The sequence below is a fragment of the Pelobates fuscus genome, chromosome 9, assembly GCF_036172605.1.
Source record: "Pelobates fuscus isolate aPelFus1 chromosome 9, aPelFus1.pri, whole genome shotgun sequence".
Lineage (NCBI taxonomy): Eukaryota > Metazoa > Chordata > Amphibia > Anura > Pelobatidae > Pelobates > Pelobates fuscus.
The window spans coordinates 136,661,824-136,689,357 of NC_086325.1; the positions used below are offsets into that span (position 1 = coordinate 136,661,824).

At 41.7% G+C, this 27,534-nt stretch overlaps 1 protein-coding gene across 1 annotated transcript; it reads left to right on the plus strand.

Moving 5' to 3' along the window:
- Nucleotides 1–34: 34 nt before the first annotated feature.
- On the plus strand, nt 35–25,556 carry SMC1A (structural maintenance of chromosomes 1A). The gene is made up of 25 exons (XM_063432505.1): nt 35–291; nt 3,800–3,988; nt 4,376–4,488; nt 4,711–4,914; nt 5,285–5,523; nt 6,512–6,770; nt 6,881–7,021; nt 7,619–7,701; nt 7,820–8,027; nt 9,981–10,166; nt 13,842–14,021; nt 14,733–14,879; nt 14,989–15,126; nt 15,333–15,449; nt 15,557–15,663; nt 16,762–16,903; nt 18,787–18,932; nt 19,578–19,731; nt 20,004–20,114; nt 21,612–21,768; nt 22,021–22,175; nt 22,256–22,407; nt 23,301–23,370; nt 24,625–24,735; nt 25,053–25,556. Exons 1-25 carry the CDS (start codon nt 183–185, stop codon nt 25,134–25,136), a joined length of 3,702 nt encoding a protein of 1,233 aa, XP_063288575.1. The 5' UTR covers nt 35–182; the 3' UTR covers nt 25,137–25,556.
- The last annotated feature ends 1,978 nt before the right edge of the window (nt 25,557–27,534 follow it).

Consider the following 27,534-nt stretch of genomic DNA (forward strand, 5'->3'; position numbering starts at 1 on the left):
TTCCGGGGAGGAAAAAAAAAAAAAACAACACTCGGTGACGTCACAACTAAGCGCGCACAGGTTGGGTTCGTAGTGGGGAATTGGCGGTTTTTGGGCCCCGTGTCCCGTTTCCTCGTCGGGCGGTGAAGTAGGAGGTGCTTACCGAGTGACGGCCACCGGGTTACGTCACATGACACTCCGCCATGGGCTTCCTCAAACTCATCGAGATCGAGAACTTTAAGTCGTACAAGGGACGTCAGATCATCGGGCCATTCCGCAGGTTCACGGCCATCATCGGGCCCAATGGATCCGGTGAGTAAGGCGGCCAAGGGCTGCCACATCCAGGGCAATGTACCCTCCCTGGGCTTACTGTCCAGCCAAACATCAAGCTAGCCGTGCATCATGGGAAACGTAGTCCACTGTAGCCACAGTTTAGCCAGCAGTAGCAAAGGTCATGGGCAGGCACCCTCTGGCACTCCAGATGTTGTGGACTACATCTCCCATAATGCTCTTACAGCCATAATGCTGGCAAAGCATCATGGGAGATGTAGTCCACAGCATATGGAGTGCCAAAGGGTTTATATACGGCAGGCGGTTGGCAACTTTTGGCATTCCAGATGTTCTGGACTAGATTTCCCTAAATCAGGCATAGGCAACTTTCGGCCCTCCAGATGTTTTGGACTACACCTCCCATGATGCTTTGCCAGCGTTATGGGTGTAGGAGCATTATGGGGGATGTAGTCCACAACATCTGGAGTGCCGAAGGTTGCCTATCCTTGTCCTAAATGCTTGTGCAGACATAATGCTGGCAAAGCACCAGGGGAGATTTTGTCCTCAACATCTGGAGTACCAAAGGTTGCCTATACCTGGTATATAGGGTGTAATCTACCTGGCGGTAATTTATTTTGGAAAAGCGTTAGGGGAGATGTAATCCACATATGGAGTGCTGAAAGTCGCCTACGCCTCGTTTAGTGTATTCAGTTGTGAATAGTCACACATTGTTTACAAACACAATGTCACATTTTATAAGTTACAATGGTGCTACAAGTAAACACAATACAGAAACCTCCTGCAAAAAGACAAAACCCTTCCTAGTAATGTGACCTGGAAGTGATGTAGGGATAGATTTCTTACATGAAATGTTTTGCAGAACACAGTCCTTGTTTTAAAAGACACTCCAGGTTGCAACTGACCCAAATCTGTTTACATGTTAATATATTCAATGTAGAGCAGGCATTTGAATCTGCTCAGAAAAACACAAACAAAAGAAACATCATTTAAAGTTGAACTGTCACTTTCAGAGAAGTGACCTTACATCCTTTCCTCTCCCCCCCCCCCCCCCCCCCCCCAAAAAAAAAAAAATAGAGCTGGTACCCCATGATGATTTTCATCTACTGGGAAATACAATAGTGCCAAATATGTGCAGTTTAAACAGCAAGTAAAGTTAAAAAAAAAAAACAACATAAGCTCAGCATTGTGGATCACACTTGTCTTACATCCAATGTAAATGGACTGAAAAGGCAAAACTCAAGAGACCAGGCAATTGCCTGGAGCACCTGTCTTGCAAAGACTTCCCATTGAGCTGCATTGGGAAGTCTGTGATTGGACAGCCACAGGAAGTCTGGGCTGAGGAAGAAGAGGAAGATTTGCAAAGGTTTAAGGCAAAGGATGAGATCTGCAGCTTTTGCAAGCAGTTTTTAGATATTCTTCCAATGAAAAAATACACAATTTGAATGCTTTCATTGGCGGTATATCCTCTAAACAGTGATTTTTATTTTTTTACATTTTGGGCAATGGAGTGTACCTTTAACTTGGGAAGTAGCAAGGATCACAATGTGCATTGTGGGTGTGCTTTTAACCATGTGTAATCATGTCCATTCTATGTAATTTGTACTATAACTGGTGCAAAAATATATAGCTAGTTCAAATATATGTATAATGCTTTATGGGTAATCAATTTCAATTCGAGTCGGTTGTCAAGTGTATTAGCTGGATAAATGTGATCGTATACTTATCTCACACATTTTTCCACAGTTGTGTACATGAGGACTTTGACTTTATTATCTTCTGTACTTGTCCCAGTCTTTTCATTTATTTATAATAACAATAGATCGTGCTTTAAACCCAATAAAGAGTACATGCATTTTAAGTTGCATAGTTCCATACTAATCTAGTTTGAATAAATAATCGTCCATAATAAAGTCCATCGATTTCAACCTTTAAAACACATCTATTGTTTTTTTTAAATAGTTTTATTCGTGCATAGGTTAAAAAAGCAGGGTTGCACTGCTACAAAAGCTGGTGCAAGCAGATCATAAGGCATAGTATAACAGTTTGTGTGGCATCGAAAATATTTTGTTAATGAGAATAAACAAGCTTAAAACTAATGTCTTCATGTCACAGCAGTGAACAGGAAATATTAAGATATGTCAGGGGTAACGTAGACATGAGGCTGTCTGAACAAATCCAGTATCTTATTTAAGTAACAAGCTAGGTAGTCAACTATATCTTGTGAGTGAAACCACTAGGATGTGATTTAGAAGAGTGAAGGTTTGTATCACTAGGTAAGTAATAATGTGTGCAGGCCACCAGCGGGTACAACTTCAGCAAATTCCCTGGTTTGAGAGGCAGTGGGCAGTCTCGGGTTAGTCCTTGGGGCAAGTGGCAAGATAGGAGCGAGCCGGGCCAACCCTCCAGCTCCAGGCCTGATCAAAGGGCCGCGTCTTTGTAGCACGAACTTGGGTATACCAAGTGCTTTGCCTGAGGGTGTCTCATTCACCTTCCTGGGCTCCTATTTTATGCCTAGATCCGGTGCTATCCAAGCTGCTATTGCTTAATTAAAGCGGTCAAAAATCTCCTCCAGCCTCTGCAGACGTCAGCTTGTGCTCACGATGTGATTCTGCCATCTTGGGATAGCTAGGTGCTGTCTGGGCTACTGTATGAGTTGGCATCTGAGCGTTAGAGTTAGGGGTTAATTTCAGTGGGGACCGGGATAACACCAGGTCGTGAGAGTGACCGCTTCACCTGCCCGGTATTTCTACTAGGCCTCTCCAATACCTTCGGTAAATGCAGTGGCAGACCTTCAACGAAGCCACATTTGGCCACCACGTGTGGTTCCAGAGATTGGGTAGTCACAAATTGTGCAGGATGTGAGTGCTAGGCATTAAGTACAAGAATCCTGCAGGAGTTCTCACAGAATGCGTCTGGCCACCATGCGGTTCAGCCCCCCGTCCCCCTAAAACACATCTTTTTATGCTGTTGAGCCAAAATAAGTGGTTTCTCAACACATTCTTCTCAATACATTCTTTTTTTTTTTTAAGGATTCATCCAACCCAAAACCAGTGTTACTTAAAAATAAAGCTTAAATTTGTCTAATTTCTATTGCTGAGACAAAGTACTCTCTCTGCTTGATCCTCTTAGAAAGTAACAGGGTCGGTGGTCTGACAGCCAGGTGGATATAACAAGGTTAATTTATACAAGTGCCAAATTCTGTTGAAATCTGTCCCTTTTGTAAAATGAAAAAGAGGACACAGTTCACACACAAAGCATCAACAAGCCCAATTGCTTTATCGTCCCTTTAATTTCCTGAATAAAGAATTGTCATGAATTTAGACTAAATTCCAAAATGTAGTCAAAAATGGCGTAATTTGGAAAAATTTGCAACTATTTTGCTTTTATTTTACGTTTTAGTTTCTGTTCACTACAATTTGCTGTTTTTTTTTTTTTTTTTAATAAGCACACGATGTGCATAATATTCATGTTTGCTCTGATTGCTTATATTTATTTTACTGAAGCTTTCCAACCACCTCTTAATCCACAGGAAAGTCGAATCTTATGGATGCTATCAGCTTTGTCCTGGGGGAGAAAACCAGCAACCTAAGAGTAAAGACATTACGAGATCTCATCCATGGAGCTCCTGTGGGGAAACCTGCCGCAAACCGTGCATTTGTTAGCATGGTGTATGCGGAGGATAGTGGCGAGGAGAGAATCTTCTCAAGAGTTATTGTGGGTAAGAGTGTGGCATAACCGGGGATAACTGAATTCCAAAACAAAATCTTCGTTGTTAATCAGGCGTTGTTAATTTTTTTTTTTTTTTTTTAATTTCCAATTTTACACCGGATCATAATTTGAAATGCAATTATTTGTCAACAGCATGGATTTACATATATATCAGCAGATTTTGCAACTACATTATAGACTAAAAACAACAGCAGCAAAAAATGGGTGTTAAGAGGATCTTAATTACGATATCAAGAATAAACATGATTTTGGAGAGTAATATATTATACGTTTGATAATCCGGATGCTATTCGCTTTTTAAAACTTTCATACAGTTGATAATGTTGGTGTATTTTTCCTTCTTAATCCTGCTTGTGCTTTTTTTATTATCTACTAGGTGGGTCATCTGAATATAAAATCAACAAGAAAGTAGTCCAACTGGCAGAATACAGTGAAGAATTAGAGAAGCTGGGGATCCTTATTAAAGCAAGGAACTTTCTGGTGTTCCAGGTATGCAAACACGTTTAAAGTTCACAGATTACTACTATTGAAATTGTTAGCATTTCTTCTGTAATCTTTTGTAGCTTTCCTATAAGTGCTTTCAGTTTGTTGTGTTGTGATCTCATTCTGCATTGGTGACAATTTCAGTAGAGGAATTTCTCCTAAATGCCACAATTATTATTCTACATAGAACATCACTCTAAAGGTGGGTTAATATTGTGTCTTACTCAGGGAGCTGTGGAGTCCATTGCAATGAAAAACCCCAAAGAGCGTACGGCATTGTTTGAAGAGATAAGCCGATCTGGGGAGCTGGCACAGGAGTACGATAAGCGCAAGAAGGAGATGGTGAAGGCAGAAGAAGACACACAGTTTAATTATCACCGCAAGAAAAACATTGCTGCTGAGAGAAAGGAGGCCAAGCAGGAGAAGGAAGAGGTTTGTAGTAAAGTTTTTGAGGATTGTCTCTATTAAGAGGGAAAGCACAGAGACAGCTATGTGAGAAATGACTGTTTAGATGTATGTGCTGGTAAATAATTAAGGAAGCTATGAGGAATAGAGTGCTAGAATAAAAAAACTTCAAGCCCCATGATGTACATTTCTGGTTGATGATCTGTCTTTTAGAGATTATCTAATGAAAAGACAGTCTATGCATTTTACCAGGCAGTAGGTATGTGAACTACTGAATAATACTGGGGAAGAAAATCAAACACACCAACAAACAAACAAAACAGAAACCATAAAACCTCATACTGTATCTATAAATCGGTGGATCAGAATCTGTAATCCCATGTTTTGTTGTATGCAGGCGGAAAGGTACCAACGGCTGAAGGATGAGGTAGCTCGCGCTCAGATCCAGATGCAGCTTTTTAAGCTTTACCACAACGAATCTGAAATTGAGAAGCTGAATAAGGAGCTAGGCACGAAAAACAAAGACATTGATAAGGACAAAAAACACATGGACAAGGTGGAGGAGGAGCTGAAGGAAAAGAAGAAGGAACTGGGCAAACTGATGCGTGAACAGCAATCCATTGAGAAAGAGATCAAGTGAGTGGCACATAAATATTTGGTTTCTACTCCCACTCGCCCAAAATAAATGCAATGCAATAAAATGTCACATTCTTTTAAATTGCTATCCTCTGCATTGGATTCTCCATTCTTTGCAGTCTTGTTAGTTGCCCAAGTGATTGGTAATAGAAAAAAATGGAGTTGCGCTTTTGGTTTAGTAGGCTTTAGATTATTTGGGTATGTATTTTTTTGTAAGACTGGTTAGTGCTCCAGTTTTTCTAATATTTAAAGCTTGTGTGGTTTTGCACACAGAGGCTTCTTGTTGTGGTCCTGCAATATTTGTAAGAATAATGCTCTGCATGTTGGCTCTGTATGGAGATTCCAAACAGTTCCAATAGAGGTTCATTGAGCCAATGTATCTTGTAGGTTTCATGCGCACTTATGCTGAAGCATTTGATTGGCTTAGATGATCAGTAATGATGATCCTAGCCAGGGGAGAGGGGTGTTAACCAGTGTAAGAATAGTACTTTGAGGGTTGGGTGGATGCATAATCTAAATAGTATAACACTTTAACATTTGAAATGCTTGTGTTCCTTTAACAGGGTGCTAAGAAGGAGACTCCCAGGTCCAGGGTAGAAATTTGTCTACCTATATTTAAGTAGATTTTTTAGGCCTCACAAAAATATTTTTGTTTTAATATAAGGGGTAGGTAAACATATTATTAAGAATCCTGGGTATTTACTGTCCTCTTTTGGGTATATATATTGTGGCATATGGTGCATATGTGTATGCAAGGGTGTGGGGGCGCCAATTTGGTTAAGCCTCCATACAGAGGAAATATCGCTCCTAATCTATGAGCAAACCTCTTCAGTTCAGTGCACTGCAGTATTCGCTAATGTAATATTAACATTGTTTCGGAACTGTTTATTCTGTTCTGTTCTTACGTTAGAAAATAAAATAATATGCTGATGGAGAAAAATGGTCAATGGCCTTTTATCTATTTCCCTCCCCCCATCCCCCTTTGCAGGGAAAAAGATGCAGACCTGAACCAGAAGCGTCCTCAGTATATTAAAGCCAAAGAAAACACTTCACACAAAATTAAGAAGCTAGAGACTGCAAAGAAGTCCATGCAAAATGCTCAGAAGCAATACAAAAAGCGCAAGGCAGATATGGACGAGTTGGAGAAAGAGGTGAAATCTGTAGATAAGGCCAGACAGGAATTTGAGGAAAGAATGGAGGAGGAGAGCCAGAGCCAAGGTCGCGATCTCACCCTAGAAGAAAATCAGGTAATTTTTAAGAGAACACTAAACTTGAAAGAGCAAAATTGACTTGAAAGCGGGACACCATATTTAATTTCCAGTTGACAGAACTGATCCTGTTGCTTTCTTATTGACAGGTTAAACAATATCATCGCCTGAAAGAAGAAGCGAGCAAAAGGGCAGCCACTCTTGCCCAAGAGCTGGAGAAATTTAACCGGGACCAAAAGGCTGACCAAGATCGCCTTGATCTGGAAGAGAGAAAAAAAGTAGAAACCGAGGTATGTATGCATTCACATGCCTAGTTCTGAGTGAGTGAGTGAGTCCACCCCCTCCCTTTCTCCCGTACCCCTTTTCTTTAAACTGAGGGCACATTCTCGCATTACTCCTGGGCAGATTTTTGACTGCCCCTATTATGGCTTTAATGATGTGTACAGTCAAATTACTACACCCAAAGGGGGGGGGTCTCTACCTTATGCATGTTCTGAAGAAGTGTACCTAATGATGATATGTCTGTTACTGGGATTATTATGGATTTCCCCAGTTGCGTGTTATTCATTATTTGTATGTTTAATTTATGTTGAAGTAATGCTTATTTTCTTTTCTGTGAACTATGTGAAAATGATAAAAATAAAATAAAAATAAAAAAAGCCGAAATGTTAATCTATTTTGGATAAAAGGAGAGAAAACATTCTTATACATAGTTCATCTATTTAGATCAACAATGGCCCTAAATTCTTAATTGCACCTGTAAAGAATATATGCTGTGTTTTTCAGAGTGGTGAATGAAAAATAACTAAATGTATGTTAGATATGTGTTTAGCTAACCGCACAAGATTTTGAACATTAGTGGTGGTGTTTCTTGTTCCATTATACAGGCAAAAATCAAGCAAAAGCTGCGTGAAATAGAAGAGAACCAGAAGAGAATTGAAAAATTGGAGGAGTACATTGCCACTAGCAAGTATGTGATTATTTCCTTGCAGCGCCTTTGCCATTTACTGCTATTTAGAATCAGGTGTGCAGGTTCCTGCATACACTTATCCCTTATCTAATATCACATTTTCTTTACCACTGTATAGGCAGTCACTGGAGGAGCAGAAGAACCTGGAAGAGACCTTGACTGATGAGGTGGAGATGGCCAAAAGAAGAATCGATGAAATAAACAAGGAGCTGAATCAGGTTATGGAGCAGCTGGGTGATGCCAGGATCGACCGTCAGGAAAGCAGTCGGCAGCAGCGCAAGGCAGAGATCATGGAGAGCATCAAGAGACTGTATCCTGGATCAGTGGTGAGTTCCCAAAATGTGTCTAGAACCTCCATGGAAAGCTGTACGTGAAAACCATTAATAGTCAAATGAAGTCTTCATATACAAATATCTCATGTTTTCTGTAGTAAATACAAAGTTACAATACTTTAATTTAGGAGACAAAATATTATTGAAAATAGGAGAACTTGTTCAATACCAAGTGACATTAATGTAAGCAAACTAAACTTTTAAATATAGTTGCAATATTTAATTACCGTATATACTCGAGTATAAGCCGACCCGAATATAAGCCGAGGCCCCTAATTCTACCCCAAAAAACTGGGAAAACGTATTGACTCGAGTATAAGACTAGGGCGGGAAATGCAGCAGCTACTGGTAAATTTCTAAATAAAATTAGATCCTAAAAAAATTCTATTAATTGAATATTTATTTACAGTGTGTGTATATAATGAATGCAGTGTGTGTGTATGAGTGCAGTGTGTGTATGAGTGCAGTGTGTGTATGAGTGCAGTGTGTGTATGAGTGCAGTGTGTGTATGAGTGCAGTGTGTGTATGAGTGCAGTGTGTGTATGAGTGCAGTGTGTGTATGAGTGCAGTGTGTGTATGAGTGCAGTGTGTGTGTGTGTGAGTGCAGTGTGTGTGTGTGTGAGTGCAGTGTGTGTGTGTGTGAGTGCAGTGTGTGTGTGTGTGAGTGCAGTGTGTGTGTGTGTGAGTGCAGTGTGTGTGTGTGTGAGTGCAGTGTGTGTGTGTGTGAGTGCAGTGTGTGTGTGTGTGAGTGCAGTGTGTGTGTGTGTGAGTGCAGTGTGTGTGTGTGTGAGTGCAGTGTGTGTGTGTGTGAGTGCAGTGTGTGTGTGTGTGAGTGCAGTGTGTGTGTGAGTGTGTGCAGTGTGTGTGTATATGAATGCAGTGTGAGTGTGTGATGCAGAGTGTGTTTGTGTATGTGTTGGTGGGGGGTGGGCATTTTGATTGTTATTTTATTATTATTTTGATAATGTTTTGTTATAATATTATTATTATTTTATTTTTTTTTATATTATTTTTTTTTATTATTATTTTTAATATTGTATTATTATTATAATTTTTTTTTTCATCCCCCCTCCCTGCTTGATCCATGGCAGGGAGGGGGGCTCTCCTTCCCTGGTGGTCCAGCATTGGTAGTTCAGTGGGGGGAGAGGGGGGCTGGCAGAGCTGTAACTTACCTGTCCTGCAGCTCCTGTCAGCTCTCTCCTCCTCCGCGCCGTCCGGTCAGCTCTTCTGTCAGCTCCCAGAGTAAGTCTCGCGAGAGCCACGGCTCTCGCGAGACTTACACTGGGAGCTGACCGAGGTGCTGAACGGACCGGCGCGGAGGAGGAGAGAGCTGACAGGAGCTGCAGGAGAGGCAAGTAACGCTCTCTCACAGCCCCCACAGCCCCAGTCTGTATTATGGCAATGCAAATTGCCATAATACAGACTATTGACTCGAGTATAAGCCGAGTTGGGGTTTTTCAGCACAAAAAATGTGCTGAAAAACTCGGCTTATACTCGAGTATATACGGTATGTCCTTTATGTATCAATGTCTAGATATAGATAGTTAGATATAAAATTCCTTAATGAAAATTGTCCCTGTAAATATTTTAGGCTTGTATCACCTTAAAAAGTGGACACTCTAATCAATTTATGTTTTAAAGCGGACACGCTAATCAATTCATGTTTTGAGTTTGTTGTGTAAAACAACAATAATGATAAAGTATAAAATTATTACAAAACTTGTTTGTTGATGGCTTAGGTTGTGTACACAGCCTGATTCTCACCGGCTGCTTATTAAAGTAAAATTTATTGCCATTATATGTGTGATGGCAAGGGATCGTGGTAGTTTTTATTTTATCAAGAGATCACTTGATTAAGATGTTGTAGGCCTGGTTTAGATGTTGGGTTAAGTGATCTACTGCATGCAAATCAAATCATTTTCATGCATGTTACTCTTCTTTCACCAGTATGGGCGCTTGATTGACCTCTGCCAGCCTACACAGAAGAAATATCAGATTGCAGTCACCAAGGTGCTTGGAAAAAATATGGATGCCATTATTGTCGATTCGGAGAAAACAGGAAGAGATTGTATCCAGTACATCAAGGAGCAACGAGGCGAGCCGGAAACTTTCCTCCCTCTTGATTATCTGGAGGTAGCTTTGGTTTTTATATTCCTTTTTACTGACCACAGTGTGCTTGAACTATCCCCGCACCACGGAACGTGATTTGATTCATATTAAATCCTGTTGTTTATCTCTCGAAGGATGTGCCAACATGCTGGCTTTAACCCCTTAAGGACCAAACTTCTGGAATAAAAGGGAATCATGACACGTCACACGTCATGTGTCCTTAAGGGGTTAAAATCTTCACCTTTATAAGCGGCAATACAGCATAGTTTTCGTCAGTTCTAACACTCCCATGTGTTGTTTAATGCATGACAAAAAGGTAAAAAAACCTGCAATCCAGCACAGAAAAACAAAAAAAATTACAATAAATCGGAACAAAAAGGGTGGAAAAGCAAGACTAATTCCTTCGAAAGATTTGTGCAATGGTTTATATGTGGATACCACAAAAAAACAGGAAAGGCTTCCCCTCTTGCACTTTCCTAGTCTATGTAAACCTCTGTCGAAGTTAAACATCTGATAATTGATTGTGTGTCCCCCTTTTCAGTCAAATACTGTTTTTGTGATGCATACAGAGTGCCCGGTTGGTAATGACTTAAACCAGGTATAGGCAACCTTCGGCACTACAGATGTTTTGGACTACACCTCCCATGATGCTTTGCCTTCATTATGGGTGTAAAAGCCTTATGGGGGATGTAGTCTACAACATCTGGAGTGCTAAAGGTTGCCTATTCCCATGTGTCATGCTTTCCCTTTGAAATTAATGCATGCTCCTTAATCATGTACAGAGTAGATTTACAATGTTTTCACTGTTAGTTAATGGTGTCTTTACTGCTCTTGTGAGTGGCTTTTAAGCTTTGCTTATGCATTTTGCATACTCTTCTCTTTTAATGGGGGACACGTAGCTATAGTTGACAAATTGCTGCCCTGAAGTTGTATTGATCTATGCATGCGTACATGTACAGAAGTATTGATCGAAATGCATTTGTAATCTTTGTCTTTGCTCTAAATTTTGTATCAACTTAAAAAAGCAAACTTTAATTTCACCCCATTCACCCCTTTTTATTATGCCTCCTATCTATCTCTATATTTTATTTTTCCTATATTTTTTTTAAATTTTCCCCACTCAAACTGCAACATGTTTTCATTACCTTTCTATTTACAGTACATACAATACAGTATGTCTAGCTGTCCAGGCACCGCTCAAGTATACAACTCAAATAAAATTAACCATACAGTGCTGAATTCAACATAGTGGAAGAATTTTCATTAGCACCTGTGTTTTTACAGCATTCTCTACAGATGCCCAATATCACGTGCCCGTGCTCAGATCATCATGGGAAAGTGTCCCCACATCCTTTAAAAAATATATATATATATATATATATATATATACATGGCGCTTAATATGGTGAAGAACTGTCACAATTTGTATTAACCCGCAGGTTCCATTTTTAACATATGATCTGCAATACTGCTGTTTTATTGTTACAGTTGCACTTTTTTTTTTTTTTTTTTTTATTGTATTGTATTTTGCTTTAATGTAATTTCAGGCCAATTATTATTTTTTTTTTTTAGCCTGGTTACCCTCTTTTTTTTTTTTTTTTTTTTTTAATTCTTTATTTTATTTGTGGATATGTACATGCAAAAAGAGGTACAGTAATCTTGTTATCCACTTTTTTTTTTAAATGCTAAGTATGGTAACAAAAACATGCATATTCAACTTTCATAAGTATGTTTACAGCAGCACAATAGTGTATATGCAGTTAGTTTGCATGAGTTGGGTTTTGCTATTGTGTTGTGGTGTGTGAGCTAATCCCTCTGGGGCTTAACATGTTGCTCGGGGGGTCGTCCCCTGGTAAAGCTAAGTGCTCCCTCGGCCTGGGTAGTTGTTAGTGCGTGCGCAGGTATCTACTGAGGCTCTGGGTTAGTATGCAGGAGGTGGGTGCCTGGTGAAAAATGGCTTGGGGTTGTGTGAGTGCTTAAGGTGGCCAGCGCTCTTGTGTGCGGAGCGCACTGTCCTCGCTGCTGAACTGCGTGTCGCCTCTGGCTAGGTCCTCCTATGTTTCGTCTGGGTGTCATCCCTACTGTCGTGTGGGTGTAAGCAGACATGTGGTGGGCATGGAGGGGGTGTGAGTTGGTTGGGAGCTGGCATATATGTTGGCTTGCTGGTATGTGCTGTTGCCAGGCTTGCGGTCTAGCCACGGATGGTACGCGTTCTGCGCAGGTAATGCTCGGGCTGAGTTCTGTGGGTGAAATAATTTATGCATACAGACATTTTAACGGTTTAACGGTAACTGACATTTTAAAACGTTAACTAGATTAGTGCAGAGTAGTTCAAACCGGGATTTGGACCCGACCACGGTCGGGGAAGGTGTGTAACTTGGGTGAATGTCCCGTGCCTCTGCAAGGCCAGGTAGCGGTAGTCCTTTGAGTTTAGTCCCCTGGGTCATTTGTAGATGGGTGGGAGCCTCTTCTTGGCTCAAACGGGGTGATGTTGTTCACATCCCATTGTTGTCTCCTGGGGCTGCCCTTCCTATGTTCCGTCTGCGTTGTGATGCCCCGCTGGGTCAGGAGCAGTTGGCCCTCCGTTGGGGAGTGTAGCTTGTGCATTGTTCCCTCCACAGTGACCTGAAGGGAGCGTGGTGTGCCCCAGCGATATGGGATCTTCTTCTGTCTCAGCACACTGGTAACAGGGCGCATTGTTTGCCGCCAGAGCATGGTGGGCTTTGATAAGTCATTGTAAAATGACAGTGTGTGTTGCTCGAAGGACAGGGAGGGCGAGTTCCTGACCGCTGTCATGATTGCCGCTTTGTCCAAGTATGTGACAAGCTGCATTATGACATCGCTTTGTGGTTGCTGGGGCAGTCTGCCCTGTCTGCGGACTCTGTAAATATTGTCCACCAGGATGCTTTTAGCCTTCCTGTGGGGAAGTAGTTGCTGAAGCAGACGTCTTATATATTGTGGCAGTTCTGTTTTCTCTATCGTGGTAGGTATGCCTTTAATCTTTATGTTTTTGCTGCGGCTGCGGTCTTCAAATTCAGTCATTCTCAGGGACATATGGTGGCTTGTGAGTCTGCTAGCCGTTTCTGCTCTGCAGTAAGTGTGCTTTGCTCGGCTTTGAGGTGGTTGGATGTCTCCTCTGCAGCCTTTATTCGCCCTGTGATTGAGAGCATATCTTCTCTCAGTATTGTTAGGTCCGCCTGGAACATCTTGCGGATATCTCGGAGTAAAGATTTAATATCTCCTTTTGTAGCTGGGATGTTGTTCTCCTCATCCGAGGACTCCGCATGCAGGCCCCCGGTTTGGGGGATCTCATCCAATGCGTCCAGAGAGAGTTCTTCCTCGGACAACGTGATTTCAGCTTGTGGGTCCGCCATTTTGGGCGCCATGCGCGGGAGGCCTCCCTGCATGTAGTCTCCGATATTTCGGGATCCCGTGGCCAGGCCTGCTTTAATTTTCTTTGCCCGTTTTCCCATTGCAGTTTGGGGGTGCTGGTCTGTGTATCGGCGATTTATCGACTGGTTTGCTGCCGTTTTTGGGCTTATTAGTACGGAGCTCTCTCTCTGCACGTCCGTTCTGTGTGCTGGCTTGGCTCCGCCCCCCACAGTTGCACTGTTTTAAAAAATAAATAAAAAATTACCTGGTGTTGTTTAAATGCATAAAGTATATTTAATAAATTTTTTTTTTTTTTTACGTTCACAGGTAAAGCCTACAGATGAAAAATTGCGTGAATTGAAAGGAGCAAAACTAGTAATTGATGTAATCCGGTACGAGCCCCCGCATATCAAGAAAGCTCTGCAGTATGCTTGCGGGAATGCTCTCGTATGTGATAATGTGGAAGATGCTCGAAGGATTGCTTTTGGGGGACACCAGAGACACAAGGTGAGCATTTGCAGTTCTGAAACCATAGGGCAAGTGTGTATTTTTTATTGTATTGTACTTCACTGTGGGATATCTTGGCACATTTTACTGTCCCTTTGTAAAGCAGATTTAAACAAGAAATTGTTCTGTTTTAAACACTCCATGATGCAATGCCATTTTCCTTTTTTAATTACTGCTTATCTGGTACACTTATTTTTTTACTTTTTTTTTTTTTCATGCCCAGTGGTATCTACTGATACTCCACGACAGTTTCTTAAGTTAACATCATGCTTATGACTGGCACTTATGTTTTTCCTCTTGCTAGCTCAGCACTCATACTTTTTAATCTCTTTGACAAAACAACTATACCTTTAATATTCAAGTTATGTATTAGTGTGTAGAATTGACGTACCTGCCTAGCATGTTTATTTTCCTATTATGCTATTTTAACGAAAAATGAGGCTGTCCTCTCTAGAAATATATTCTTTGCTGCTTTGATACCTTTTTTATTTTCAATTTTTTTGTGTACATCTGATTTAATTCCATTTATTTTTTCTGTAACACATGCATCTTAATTCTCAACAAAAGAGAGATTGCAAAAAAAAAATAAAAAATATATATATATATATATATATATATATATATATATATTAGCACTTCTGAATGAAATGTACTGATTGTGTACTATGCAATCTACTATCAGCACATTGTAATGGTTTCTCTTTTTCACAGACTGTGGCCCTAGACGGCACCTTGTTCCAGAAGTCTGGTGTGATATCTGGAGGTGCTAGTGACTTGAAAGCCAAAGCCAGGCGATGGGATGAAAAAGCTGTGGATAAACTTAAGGAAAAAAAGGAACGTTTAACAGAGGAATTAAAGGTAGGTTCGACTCTGTGGTTGGTGTATTTAAAAGATAACTTCTAATTGATCTTCCCAGTACAAGAAACCTCCATTAGTTTTTGTTAATTTTGGATTGTTATTTTTACAGGAACAAATGAAAGCCAAGCGCAAGGAAGCTGAGTTACGGCAGGTCCAGTCCCAGGCTCACGGTTTGCAGATGAGACTTAAATATTCCCAGAGTGACTTGGAGCAGACCAAGACACGCCACTTGGCCATGAACCTCCAGGTACCTGCTACTGGTTATTTACGTGGTTATAGCAGGCACAGGACTATTTTCTCTTGTGATTAGAAAGTTAGACCATGAGTAATAATTTTAAAAACGCTTGTGATAAGAGTTCCAGATAAAAAGTTAAAAAAAACATAAACTCTCTTTAAAACGTCCTGTTGATCTAATGGCTCGTACTGTCACTTTTTTCTTTTTTACTCATGTAGGAAAAGTCCAAGCTTGAAAGTGAGCTAGCCAATTTCAACCCACGGATCAACGATATCAAGCGAATAATACAGAGCCGTGAGCGGGAGATGAAGGACCTTAAGGAGAAGATGAACCAGGTAAGGAGTGAATGTTGTTGTATAATGGTCTCTGGAACCCTGTGTTGGTTACCAGAAGCAATATTACATGTCTCCATTTAATCGCTATATAAATCTGTGATTTCTAGGTGGAGGATGAGGTGTTTGAGGAGTTTTGCCGTGAGATTGGAGTTCGTAACATCCGAGAGTTCGAGGAGGAGAAGGTGAAGAGACAGAATGAGATTGCTAAGAAGAGGTATTTACTTTGCTGCCCATTTTTCCTTAGGCGACGTTGTTATTTGTACGTTATTATTAACCTATTCCACTGCGCTTTACAAATATACAGCGGGGCCCTACGGAAACAAACTTACAGTAATGGTATGTTTGCTATGCCTACTTGCAATAAGGATTCATGTAAGCATAACAAAAAGCAAAGGAAACAAAAACTAAACCAAACAGTGTGAACTGTCTAATGGGATTGAGAGATGATATTCAGTTAGAGTTTACATACACAGCAGTTTAATAAAAAGACTTGTTGTGGGATGTTAGCATTATTGTATGGGCATTATTGTATTTGTTTATTTGTTAGCATTATTGTATTTGTTTTGTGCTTTTTTTTTTAAATAAAGTTTTGTTTGTTAAAGGGAGACTCCAACTCCCACTACCCTTAACCCTTCATAAACTGCAATATTTACATTGCAGGGTTCAGTCCTCCTCTAGTGGCTGTCTACTAGACAGCCACTAGAAGAGAGTTCCATGTTGATAGAACACGTGTTTTAAAACGACGCTGGACGTCTTCACGCTATGTGAGTACCTCCAGCGTCGTCAAAATCCCCATAGGAAAGCATTATATAATGCTTTCCTATGGTGAGGTCTAATGCGCGTGCGTGCCCATTGACGCGCATGCGCATTAGGTCCCCTCTGCCGCCAGTCACGCATGCGCGTTAGGTCTGACGGCGGGACAGGATCGTAGGTGGAGCCTGACCCAGCGCCGAGGGACATCGGCAAGTCACTGAAGGGGTTTTAACTTGGGATGGATATATTCCTGGCACTGGAGAATCCCTTTAATGTCTGGCATTGAAGCTGTTACACTGACAGCCACTAGATTGTGCTTCTGCAGTGAGAGCAGAGTCGTACCCGTTTTTTGACGTTCGGCATCCTCACGCATTATATTCGTCAATTTCCCTTTAATGTACATAAAACGGAGCATTAGTTGATAAACAGTTAACACAACTTACAGGTGATTTTCAGTTTTGTATTCAGTGGTGTAATTTATGGAAAACTGGTACTTCCGCTGTAAGATTGCTTTATTTCTTTATGGACTTCGTTAGCTCATGTAGATCTTTCTCTGTAGGCTGGAGTTTGAAAACCAGAAGACCCGTCTGGGGATTCAGCTGGACTACGAAAAGAACCAGCTAAAGGAAGACCAAGGGAAAGTCCAAACTTGGGAGCAATCTGTGAAAAAAGATGAAAATGAAATCGAGAAACTTAAAAAGGTAATTGTGAATATGCACGTAGCTGGGGGGATTTGATGGGGGTCACACTCAGTTAATTTGTAATTATTTATGTGCTATAGCATTAAATTGTTTTAGAGAATTACTTCTCTGAAAGTCAAGCAAAAAGAACGTTTTCCAACATTTTGCATCCTAACCTGCACCCTGTCACATCTCCCTTCCCTCCATTTTAAAATATTTCTTTCTGGCTGGTTACACCATTGAATCATAACTGCCTTTTTGTCCTTTCAGCAGGAAGCATGGCAGAGATTTCTGGGAATTGTAGTTCAGTTAACAACTCTCATAACTTGAACTAGAACTTCCACACACCACTGTTCTGGCCATAATGTCGTGATGTGCAGGGATTTGTGGGATAAAGTCGGAACTTTAAAATGTACTCTAGAGTAGCTTTTTAAATTCTTTTTTTATTGAGGCATGTGATTCATACGCTACAGAAAATGGAAAAGGGTAGTATAGCAAGAATACACAGCATAAGAATATCAGATTGCATAAAATTATACACCTATGCAGATCAGCCTCCTTTTAAAAAATGTTTACAAAATTAAATGTTTTTAAGTAAATAAACAGGCTAAGTATTCTCGTCAGATTTTACGTAATAACATACTTTAACATGCTGATGAATATGTCAATAGAGAATTGGGATGAAAGCAGAGAAATCAGGATATACTAACTGAAAATGTGACTAGTGTAAATGAGAACACAGGAAAGCTGCAGGGCGGAAAATCTAGTGTAAGCAAGAAATGCTAATATCACAGTAATACAGAGCCGTCATCCTATGCTCAATTTGGGTAAGAGCAGTGCCCATACTTCAGGAATGCTTCCCAGTGCACGTCTAGTAGGCCCATGCGGGTAGCCACACAATCTCCAGTCTGAGATTAGAGCCAACACCAGTTCTCCACGGACCCAGCTTTTAGTATTGCCCAAGTCCATACCCCTCTGGAGTCTGCGTGGGTTCCAGGTACGATTGCTGCGCCTCCGCTTCAGTCTCTTGCTGCCCCTCTGTTGGTGAGAGTAGTGTGGTGAGGTCTTGCCTCACCGGTAGATCCCAGTAAAGGTGTTTTTTAGGAGACGTAGGGATCAGTGGTAAGGGATTTAATATCTATGAGACTGTATTGCTCTGCAGGATTAGTTACACTCCTCCCCCTTAGCTATAAGAGGTGCCTATTTTTAGGCTGTTTGAGGGGTAATGTTCCTGCATTATTCATGGTACTTTAATTGCTATGAGTGATTATTGAAGTGCAGAAGTACATTTCTTGGCAACTTCACTTTATAATATCTTCAGGATATAAGCAATATCCGCGTTGCCCTTATATATCCTACTTTGTATTTGCTTTTGGTCGTTTCCTTTTGTTAATAGTTGCTCTATGACCATACACTTCACTGTTTAGTGAACTATTTGTGTTCTGCAGCCCTATTTGCAATCTGTGTCCATTTCTTTCCCAATAGTTTTATTTAATAAAGAGTTGCTTTACTGGATACATTTTGTACAAACATAGCTGGAGGTATATAGATATAGTATCCTCCCCCCTTTTCTTTTTTCTTTGGGTATATTCATTGTTTTATCCCTATTTTGTATGTCTCCCTTCAGTATTTTAAAGAGATCTTAATAAAGATTTTTATTTTTAAAGACCTTGTTTGGATTGAACTGGGATCTTATCCTATTGGTCAGTTTCTAAGAAAGATATTATTGGGATTATTTAACTTTTCTGCCACTGCATATTTTTGGGTTACTCACTATTACCCAGTCCAGGTGAACTTCAGGTGTTAAGAGACGGGACATGGGAGGTTTTTGCCCTAATCCCAGTCTTACTTTTTTCTGTGCTTTAGTCCCTCTTACAATTCTTGGTGTTCCTGTTTGTTTTTAGGAAGAGCAGAGACATATGAAGATCATTGATGAAACAATGGCCCAGCTGCAGGACCTGAAGAACCAGCATCTTGCCAAAAAGTCAGAAGTAAACGATAAGAACCACAACATGGAAGAGATCCGCAAGAAGCTTGGCGGGGCCAACAAGTCAGTATATGAATTGAAATGCATATCAACATAGCTACTCATGGATGTATTTACCAAGATATGTGCTTTGAGTATCTGTTGCAGGGTCACTTATCCGTACAGTAGTGTCTCCAATAATTTGATTGCTTCTATAGTTGTGTTTTTTTTTTTTTGACCATACTTTGTGATACACAAACTTTTAACATGTTGTAGACGAAATCTCCCATAATGGACTTACACCACAATGCTGGCAACGCATCAGGGGAGATGTAGTCCGCAACATCTGGAGTACCAAAGGTTGCTTACGCCTGGTATACACAACCGATATAGCAACTTTTAGACACACAGCTCTGATTTGCAAAACTTCATCTCTTATAGTCACAGCTTTGCTATTTTAGCTTGAATTTTGCAATTCGATTTTCAGTTTGCAGTCATTCACTTTTTTTGGGAGGGGGCGGTGTGTTTTTGAATATATTTTGTTAAATATCTTGTCTTTTTGCACATTAACAATCATAAGCTAGGGATCTACACATTTGCTATTGATTTAAATAGCAGGATGGAAAGATTAGGATGTTTTATACCACTTAATTTGAAATATGCTAGTTTGGCTTTAATGGTTTGCCTGGCGTGAAAATATTAATTATGGTGCCTAACTGTTGTTTATAGGGAGATGACCCACCTTCAAAAGGAAGTCACAGCCATTGAAACTAAATTGGAGCAGAAACGCAGTGACCGTCATAATTTGCTGCAAGCCTGTAAAATGCAGGATATTAAGTTGCCACTGACTAAAGGAACTATGGATGACATCAGCCAAGAGGAGGTAGGAACAAAATATTGCAAACTTCTCAATCTACGCAGGTTTCCTTTAGTTGTAAGGGTTCACTAGCAGTTGGTGTATTATGTCTGATTCCAGAAAATCTGCACTGTTGAGTGCCCGTTTTATACATCAGTCCTATATTACCAATTGAGTTTCTGTAATTTTTATCGTATTATGATTGGCATTTCCCATTGCTATTCAGCTTACATAATTATGTAGCTATGCTGTAAAAAATATATGAATGTTTTAAATTGTTTTTTATTAACTCATTTTAGGGTGGGTCCCAAGGAGAGGAATCTGTAAGCAGCTCCCAGAGAAGCTCCACTGTCTATGCTCGAGAAGCCTTGCTAGAGATCGACTACAGTGACTTGTCTGAAGACCTCAAGGTGAGCAGATAAGATCTTCTGAAGCTCTTGAAAGAATAAGAACGCGAATGAAAGTATATGGTAAACCTGGAATGATGGACAGACACCATTATTCCAGTAAGATTTGAGAGCTATGTCCTCAAGATAACACTATGGAAATGGACAGTACAGATAAGAATGTGTAGTCTTTTCCCATGTGGGATAATAGGGTAAATGCAATGGTGAATTAGCAGATACAAGATTGTTTGGATTAATGTAAAGCATTTTAAGGTAAGTTTAAAGACCTGCACGAGGAGGACATCGATGTTGCTTGCACAGAAATTCGAGGAAGGAAAGACTTGGTTCATAAGAACAGAGGTGCCTGATAGGGAAGTGGTTCATAATATGTCTAAATAAGGACACTATTCCTAGGGCTTTTTAAGTCCAAATTCATTTTATGGAGAATTACATACCTCCCAACAATGAAAGGTATGGAATTGGGATGTGGTGTGCAAGGCCCTGAAGGGGTGTCTGGTGATGCCCAGAGGCGGCTCTAGACTTTATGAGGCCTTAGGCGAAACTCAAACATGAGGCCCCACTAACAAAAAAGTGTCACATATACACATTGATGCACAGTTTACCTGTGTATGTGCCTGAGTGTGTCTGACAGAGTATCCTTGTGTGTGAATGTATGTCTCTGTCAGCATGTTTGCGTTTTTGTCTGAGACCCTATGTGTATGGGGTAGCTGCTTGAAGTGTGTTGTGTGTATGGGGGGGTGATGGTGAGAGGGAGAGGCGGGTGATGGTGAGAGGGAGAGGCGGGTGATGGTGAGAGGGAGAGGCGGGTGATGGTGAGAGGGAGAGGCGGGTGATGGTGAGAGGGAGAGGCGGGTGATGGTGAGAGGGAGAGGCGGGTGATGGTGAGAGGGAGAGGCGGGTGATGGTGAGAGGGAGAGGCGGGTGATGGTGAGAGGGAGAGGCGGGTGATGGTGAGAGGGAGAGGCGGGTGATGGTGAGAGCGGGGAGGGGGGTGATGGTGAGAGCGGGGAGGGGGGTGATGGTGAGAGCGGGGAGGGGGGTGATGGTGAGAGCGGGGAGGGGGGTGATGGTGAGAGCGGGGAGGGGGGTGATGGTGAGAGCGGGGAGGGGGGTGATGGTGAGAGCGGGGAGGGGGGTGATGGTGAGAGCGGGGAGGGGGGGGTGATGGTGAGAGCGGGGAGGGGGGGTGATGGTGAGAGCGGGAGGGGGGGTGATGGTGAGCGGGAGGGGGGGTGATGGTGAGCGGGAGGGGGGGTGATGGTGAGCGGGAGGGGGGGTGATGGTGAGTGAGGGGGAGGGTGAGAGGGAGGGAGGGGTCAGAGTAAAATAAGACACAAGCGTTATGCTTGGTTACTTTGGAATATGGTAAGGAAGAATTTGTAGTATTGGGAGGGGGATGTCTTCAGGCAGTGATAGAACATCGTAGAAGAGAATAACTGGTTTTACATTTTGCAGTAACTTGATTTAAATTGAATTATTGTTCTGTTTTTTTCCTGGCAGGATGCAGTGGCAGATGATGATATCAAGCAGGAGATGAGTTCGTTGCAACAAAAGCTGAACGAGCAGCAGAGTGTTTTGCAGCGTATCTCTGCTCCCAACATGAAAGCTATGGAAAAACTGGAAAGTGTCCGAGACAAGTTTCAGGAGACCTCAGATGGTGAGCTAAACTAAAGAATCTTGTTCAGTTCTAAAGCACTAGCCTGTCCAAGTAGTTGAATGGGCCTCCACCCCATCTACAAAACCTTTGGGATTAGGATTAGAACAAGGACTGAGTTTATGCTTAGGTTATTGGTTTAAGGCCAGGAATTGAATCTTGAGGCTTTGTCCTTGAGTGTTTAAAGAAATAGAAGTGATCTACATTGGTTATGTGGTTTTATATTTGATTTTAACTGTGCATCCTTTGCTGCAGAATTTGAAGCTGCTCGTAAACGTGCTAAAAAGGCCAAGCAAGCGTTTGAGCAGACCAAAAAAGAGAGATTTGACCGGTTTAATGCCTGTTTTGAGTCTGTGGCAACCAACATAGATGAGATCTACAAAGCCCTTTCCAGAAATAGCAGTGCCCAGGTAACACGCTAGTCTTTTTTTGATAACCTACTTAGTTAGCTGCTTCCAGTTCCCTTCCTCACTTTGTCCCTTTTGCTCAGGCTTTCCTTGGACCAGAGAACCCAGAGGAACCCTACCTGGATGGCATTAATTATAACTGTGTAGCTCCTGGGAAGCGTTTTCGACCCATGGACAACTTGTCTGGAGGGGAAAAGACTGTGGCCGCTCTTGCCCTTCTCTTTGCTATCCATAGGTAGGTGATAAAGTCAAAAATTGTTTGGTTTGTTTTTTTATATATGAAAATGAACTTTGGCTTTGTGTTAAACTACATATTGAAAAAGAAACATGACTTGCGTATGTTTTATAAACCTGTATATAATTGGTATGCTTTAGTAGTAGTTAAACAAGATGCTTTTGCTATGTTTAATGTATTTCTTCGTGGGTGTTTTTGTAACCAGCTCAATGTTACTCCTGAGTTTTATCCTGTCAAGAATTGAATGTGAAGTGGTGTAGTAGTGTAATAGTGTAGTAGTGTTGTAACATTTAGAAAGTCAAAATAACCTCAATCATTTCTCTGAGAAGCATTGCATTCAGTGCTTCGTGTAGAGAAGCATCGGGCATCCACAGAGCCCAGTGTCCACTTGCAAAGTATATCATTTAATATAATTGTGAAGACTCATGTCTCTGTCTGGTAGCCACTACACTGATTTTATTTGAAAGACTGCAGCGGCAACATCCATGCCCCCAAATCACTTCATTACAAAAAAGTTCTTTTGGTGCTTGGAGTGTCTCTTTAATAAAGAGTAGATGGAGTGCTGAAGGATAGCCATACCGGGTGTAGGGAATCAAGCAGGACATCACTTCTGGCATTTATACTTTATAGCAAGCAGGGTTGGGGTTAGATTTAACTCTGTGGAAATAAATGTATTTTAGGGTTTAAGAGACACTCTACGAATAATTATTTTTGGTGTGATTCCCACCAGGAACTTTATTGTATTACATTAAACTAGCATTCTAAAACAGCCTTTCACATCATCCTGTCATAGGTCAATGATAATAGATCTATGCCAATTTTATTTTTTATTTTTTTAAATGTTTTTATTTTTTTCAATGGCTTACTTTTTTCAATTCTTTCTTCACCCACAGCTACAAACCCTCTCCTTTCTTTGTACTTGATGAAATTGATGCTGCTCTTGACAATACAAACATAGGAAAGGTAAGTGCTTGAGCAAAGATCCATGTTTTTACCTTGGCTACATTAAAAGCCAGTATGTATTTATTTTATTTTATTATTTAAATACATTATTGAATTCTGAAATGTACGGTCTATAAATCCCATATACACATATATTGGGGGGAAGCCTCACACACAGCAGCTCCCATAGATTGTTTCAACAATTATCCCAGAATGCCATGCTGAATATGCAAATGAATACACAACTTTTCTCTTTAGGTTCATTTAGCAATGGTATACTGCTTTATAACATGGCCGTTTTTGTTTTTTTTAATCATTCTTTATTTATCGGTTATATATATATATATATATATATATATCTATCTATCAATATTCAGGAGAAGGGATACAGAAAAGAAGAGGGAGGGGGGGGGGAAGGGGTCGCAGGGTATGCTTTAGAATATTGTAGTACAATGGTATACATTGGCAGTTTGACAATGATTAGCAGTCAAGATTCGATGCATTCTCCCTTTGTCGATTGTGGGTCTGTATTTGTGTATACCTGTATTGCCTCAGTGTGAGGTTGCTTTTGGGATGGGGGGGGGGTGGGGATCTGTTCGGGTCATGTGTTCAGCTGGGGTTAGAGCGCCTTGTCCCGTCAAAGATGCTACTGAGCTCCGGTCTGTCGTTTCAGTCTGGGTTGGTTGGTTTGTTCAGAGTTGTGTCTCCGGTCGTACCCATTTGTTCACCGAGTTTGGTGGTGTGCTTTAAGGGTGTCAGGGATGGGTTCCGTATAACATGGCTTTTTACAGGACTACCTGGGTTAGTAACTAAATGACCAGATATGGACTGCACGAATTTGGCTTTCTAGGTCTCTGGACCAGTGGAGGAAATATCTACGATTTAATGAAACTTGAACCAAGTGGAATTTTTTACTGTGCAAAAATAACAGAATTGGGCAGTACTAGAAGTAATTTAAAACATGATTAGCAATCACATAGTTGATGGCACAATCAAGAGAAATTGGGCTTAACACTTCCTAAGCCTCTTAATATTTAAGCACAGATGCAAAATAGAATGAGTCTTATCATAAAACTATACACTGCTTGGGGAATAAAAAAAAATGTATTTTTTGAGTGTTTCCAATGCAAATCCTAAAAAAAAACTCTTATTTTTATTTATCATGAAAATCTATCCATATGAAGGGCAGCTTTAAATGGAAAGATTTAAAGGTGCAGCTTCACCATGTCAGTTCCTGCATGTAACTCTTTTTCTATCCATATCTTCTTTCTGTAGGTGGCCAACTACATTAAAGAGCAATCCATGACCAACTTCCAAGCTATTGTCATCTCCCTGAAGGAGGAGTTTTACACCAAGGCTGAGAGCTTGATTGGTGTATACCCAGAGGTAAATTAACATTTGGGTTTGTTGGCGAAGAAGGTATACAATGTAAAATGGCAGTGCAAAATTTAATGGAAATGTGATTTTTCAGACAAAATGGCTAAGCTGGAAAAACTTGGTGGATACATTTTCAAAGTTGGCTGTTTTCGTTTAAAATTTAAATGTACAATTCAATTTAACTATTCCTGGTTAATACAGACACAGTAGTGGATTTCCACTTGGAACACGCAGTATAATTCCTTCTATAAAACGTCTTAAGTGTGCAGATTTAATACACTCCTGTGGTCTTTCAACCAAAATCTTTTTTTTTTTTTCCCTTTTAGCAAGGTGATTGTGTGATCAGCAAGGTCCTCACCTTCGACTTAACCAAGTACGCCGATGCCAACCCTAACCCAAATGATCAGTAGTGAGCGTGTGATGGATTACAAGAGTTATATTTCACATCCTTCTGGACATTTTGTTACATTTCTATGTATGCTCAACACATGTGTTTTGATTATGGGACGACCTTGTCAAGTGATTTTTCTTCACATGGGCATTTGTACGTGTAGATACCTGCTGGAAAGCTATGACCTGATCTTTATTTTTAAACCTATGCCTTCTTAATTTTAATCCTAATTATGTTACTTATCCACTGGCTCTTATCCTTTCTATCAGATTCATGGAATTACTGTGTTTTAGAGGTCACCTCCTATTTGGTTTGGAGGTGGATAATTTTAGCGCTTTTATCACTCATGTAGCTGTAATGGCTTTTATTGTTTTTAGTGTATATGTTCTTGCAGCTGCATAGATTGCGTATTGTTTTGCAATAAAGATCCTTCAAGTAAGTCTTTCCTCTTTCTCGTCTCATTCATGATGTTTTTTTTTTTTTTTCTTTGTATGAAACCTGCCTGTGCCAGCGAACATGTTCCTGTTCACACCTTGATGCTTGGCAGGCTACGAAGCTGAGGTGTTAAACTTTCCTCAAACATGCTACATGTGGTATGCAACCACACAGCAATTTTAACTTCCTAAAGCTCAAATTTAGTTTTCACTAAATTGAGGAATTGTCAGGAATTCACCAGATCACTGTAACATCTCTGAATTGAATTTAATTAAAACAAAATACTCCAATTCGATATTTATAGCTCCGTTTCTGCAATTCTTAGCCGTTCAGTGAATACTTCTGTCAGTGTTCCAAGAAGGAAGGGGTAGTGTTCAATGTAAAAAAAAAAAAAACAGTTTTATCATGGAAACTAGTAGAAAATTCTTGATTGCTGCATGTTTGGAAGCACATGAGGAAGTGACCATAGTAGACAGCCACTAGAGGTGGAGTTAACCCTGCAAGGTAATTATTGCAGTTTATAAAAAACTGCAATAATTAAACTTGCAGGGTTAGGAGTAGTGGGAGTTGGCACCCAGACCACTCCAATGGGCAGAAGTGGTCTGGGTGCCTCGAGTGTCCCTTTAAGTTAAGGTGGCAAAAAGAAGTTAACCCCAATATACCGTATTTTTCGCTCCATAAGACGCACTTTTTCCCCCCTCAAAAGTGAAGGGAAATGTCTGTGCGTCTTATGGAGCGAATGTGAAGCTTTACTTACCTGTCTTGCAGCGTTGGCCGGCAGCACAGAGCGCACCGCGGTAGTGGAACTTGAATTTCATGTTCCGGTTTCCGGCGGGACTGAAAGGAAGTGTGCACAAGCTGAGTGCGCACTTCCTTTCAGTCCCGCCGGAAACCGGAACATGAAATTCAAGTTCCACTACCGCGGTGCGCCCTGTGCTGCCGGCCAACGCTGCAAGACAGGTAAGTAATTATAGGACAAGGGGAGGGGGACAGTATGGGAGGGGGATGAAGTCTATGGGAAGGGGTGGGGATGGAAGTCTATGGGGAGGGGAGGGGTGGGGATGGAAGTCTATGGGGAGGGGAGGGGTGGGGATGGAAGTCTATGGGGAGGGGAGGGGTGGGGATGGAAGTCTATGGGGAGGGGAGGGAGGGGGATGGAAGTCTATGGGGAGGGGAGGGGAGGGGGATGGAAGTCTATGGGGAGGGGAAGGGGGGGATGGAAGTCTATGGGGAGGGGAAGGGGGGGGATGGAAGTCTATGGGGAGGGGAAGGGGGGGGATGGAAGTCTATGGGGAGGGGAGGGGGGGGATGGAAGTCTATGGGGAGGGGAAGGGGGGGGATGGAAGTCTATGGGAGGGGAGGGGGGGGATGGAAGTCTATGGGGAGGGGAGGGGGGGATGTAAGTCTATGGGGAGGGGAGGGAGGGGGATGGAAGTCTATGGGGAGGGGAGGGAGGGGGATGGAAGTCTATGGGGAGGGGAGGGAGGGGGATGGAAGTCTATGGGGAGGGGAAGGGGGGGGATGGAAGTCTATGGGGAGGGGAAGGGGGGGGATGGAAGTCTATGGGGAGGGGAGGGGGGGGGATGGAAGTCTATGGGGAGGGGAGGGGGGGGATGGAAGTCTATGGGGAGGGGAGGGGGGGATGGAAGTCTATGGGGAGGGGAGGGGGGGATGGAAGTCTATGGGGAGGGGAGGGGGGATGGAGTCTATGGGGAGGGGGGGGATGAAGTCTATGGGGAGGGGGGGATGAAGTCTATGGGGAGGGGGGGATGAAGTCTATGGGAAGGGGGGGATGAAGTCTATGGGGAGGGGGGGGATGAAGTCTATGGGGAGGGGGGGGATGAAGTCTATGGGGAGGGGGGGGATGAAGTCTATGGGGAGGGGGGGGATGAAGTCTATGGGGAGGGGGGGATGAAGTCTATGGGGAGGGGGGGATGAAGTCTATGGGGAGATGGGGGGATGAAGTCTATGGGGAGATGGGG

What these genes read in the sequence shown, in the direction of transcription:
- SMC1A (XM_063432505.1), top strand. Translation starts at nt 183, where the DNA reads ATGGGCTTCCTCAAACTCATCGAGATCGAGAACTTTAAGTCGTACAAG. An exon ending in TCCCTCTTGATTATCTGGAG is followed by an intron (nt 10,167 to 13,841) that starts GTAGCTTTGGTT and finishes TTACGTTCACAG; the next exon opens with GTAAAGCCTACAGATGAAAA. An exon ending in GTTTAACAGAGGAATTAAAG is followed by an intron (nt 14,880 to 14,988) that starts GTAGGTTCGACT and finishes TTATTTTTACAG; the next exon opens with GAACAAATGAAAGCCAAGCG.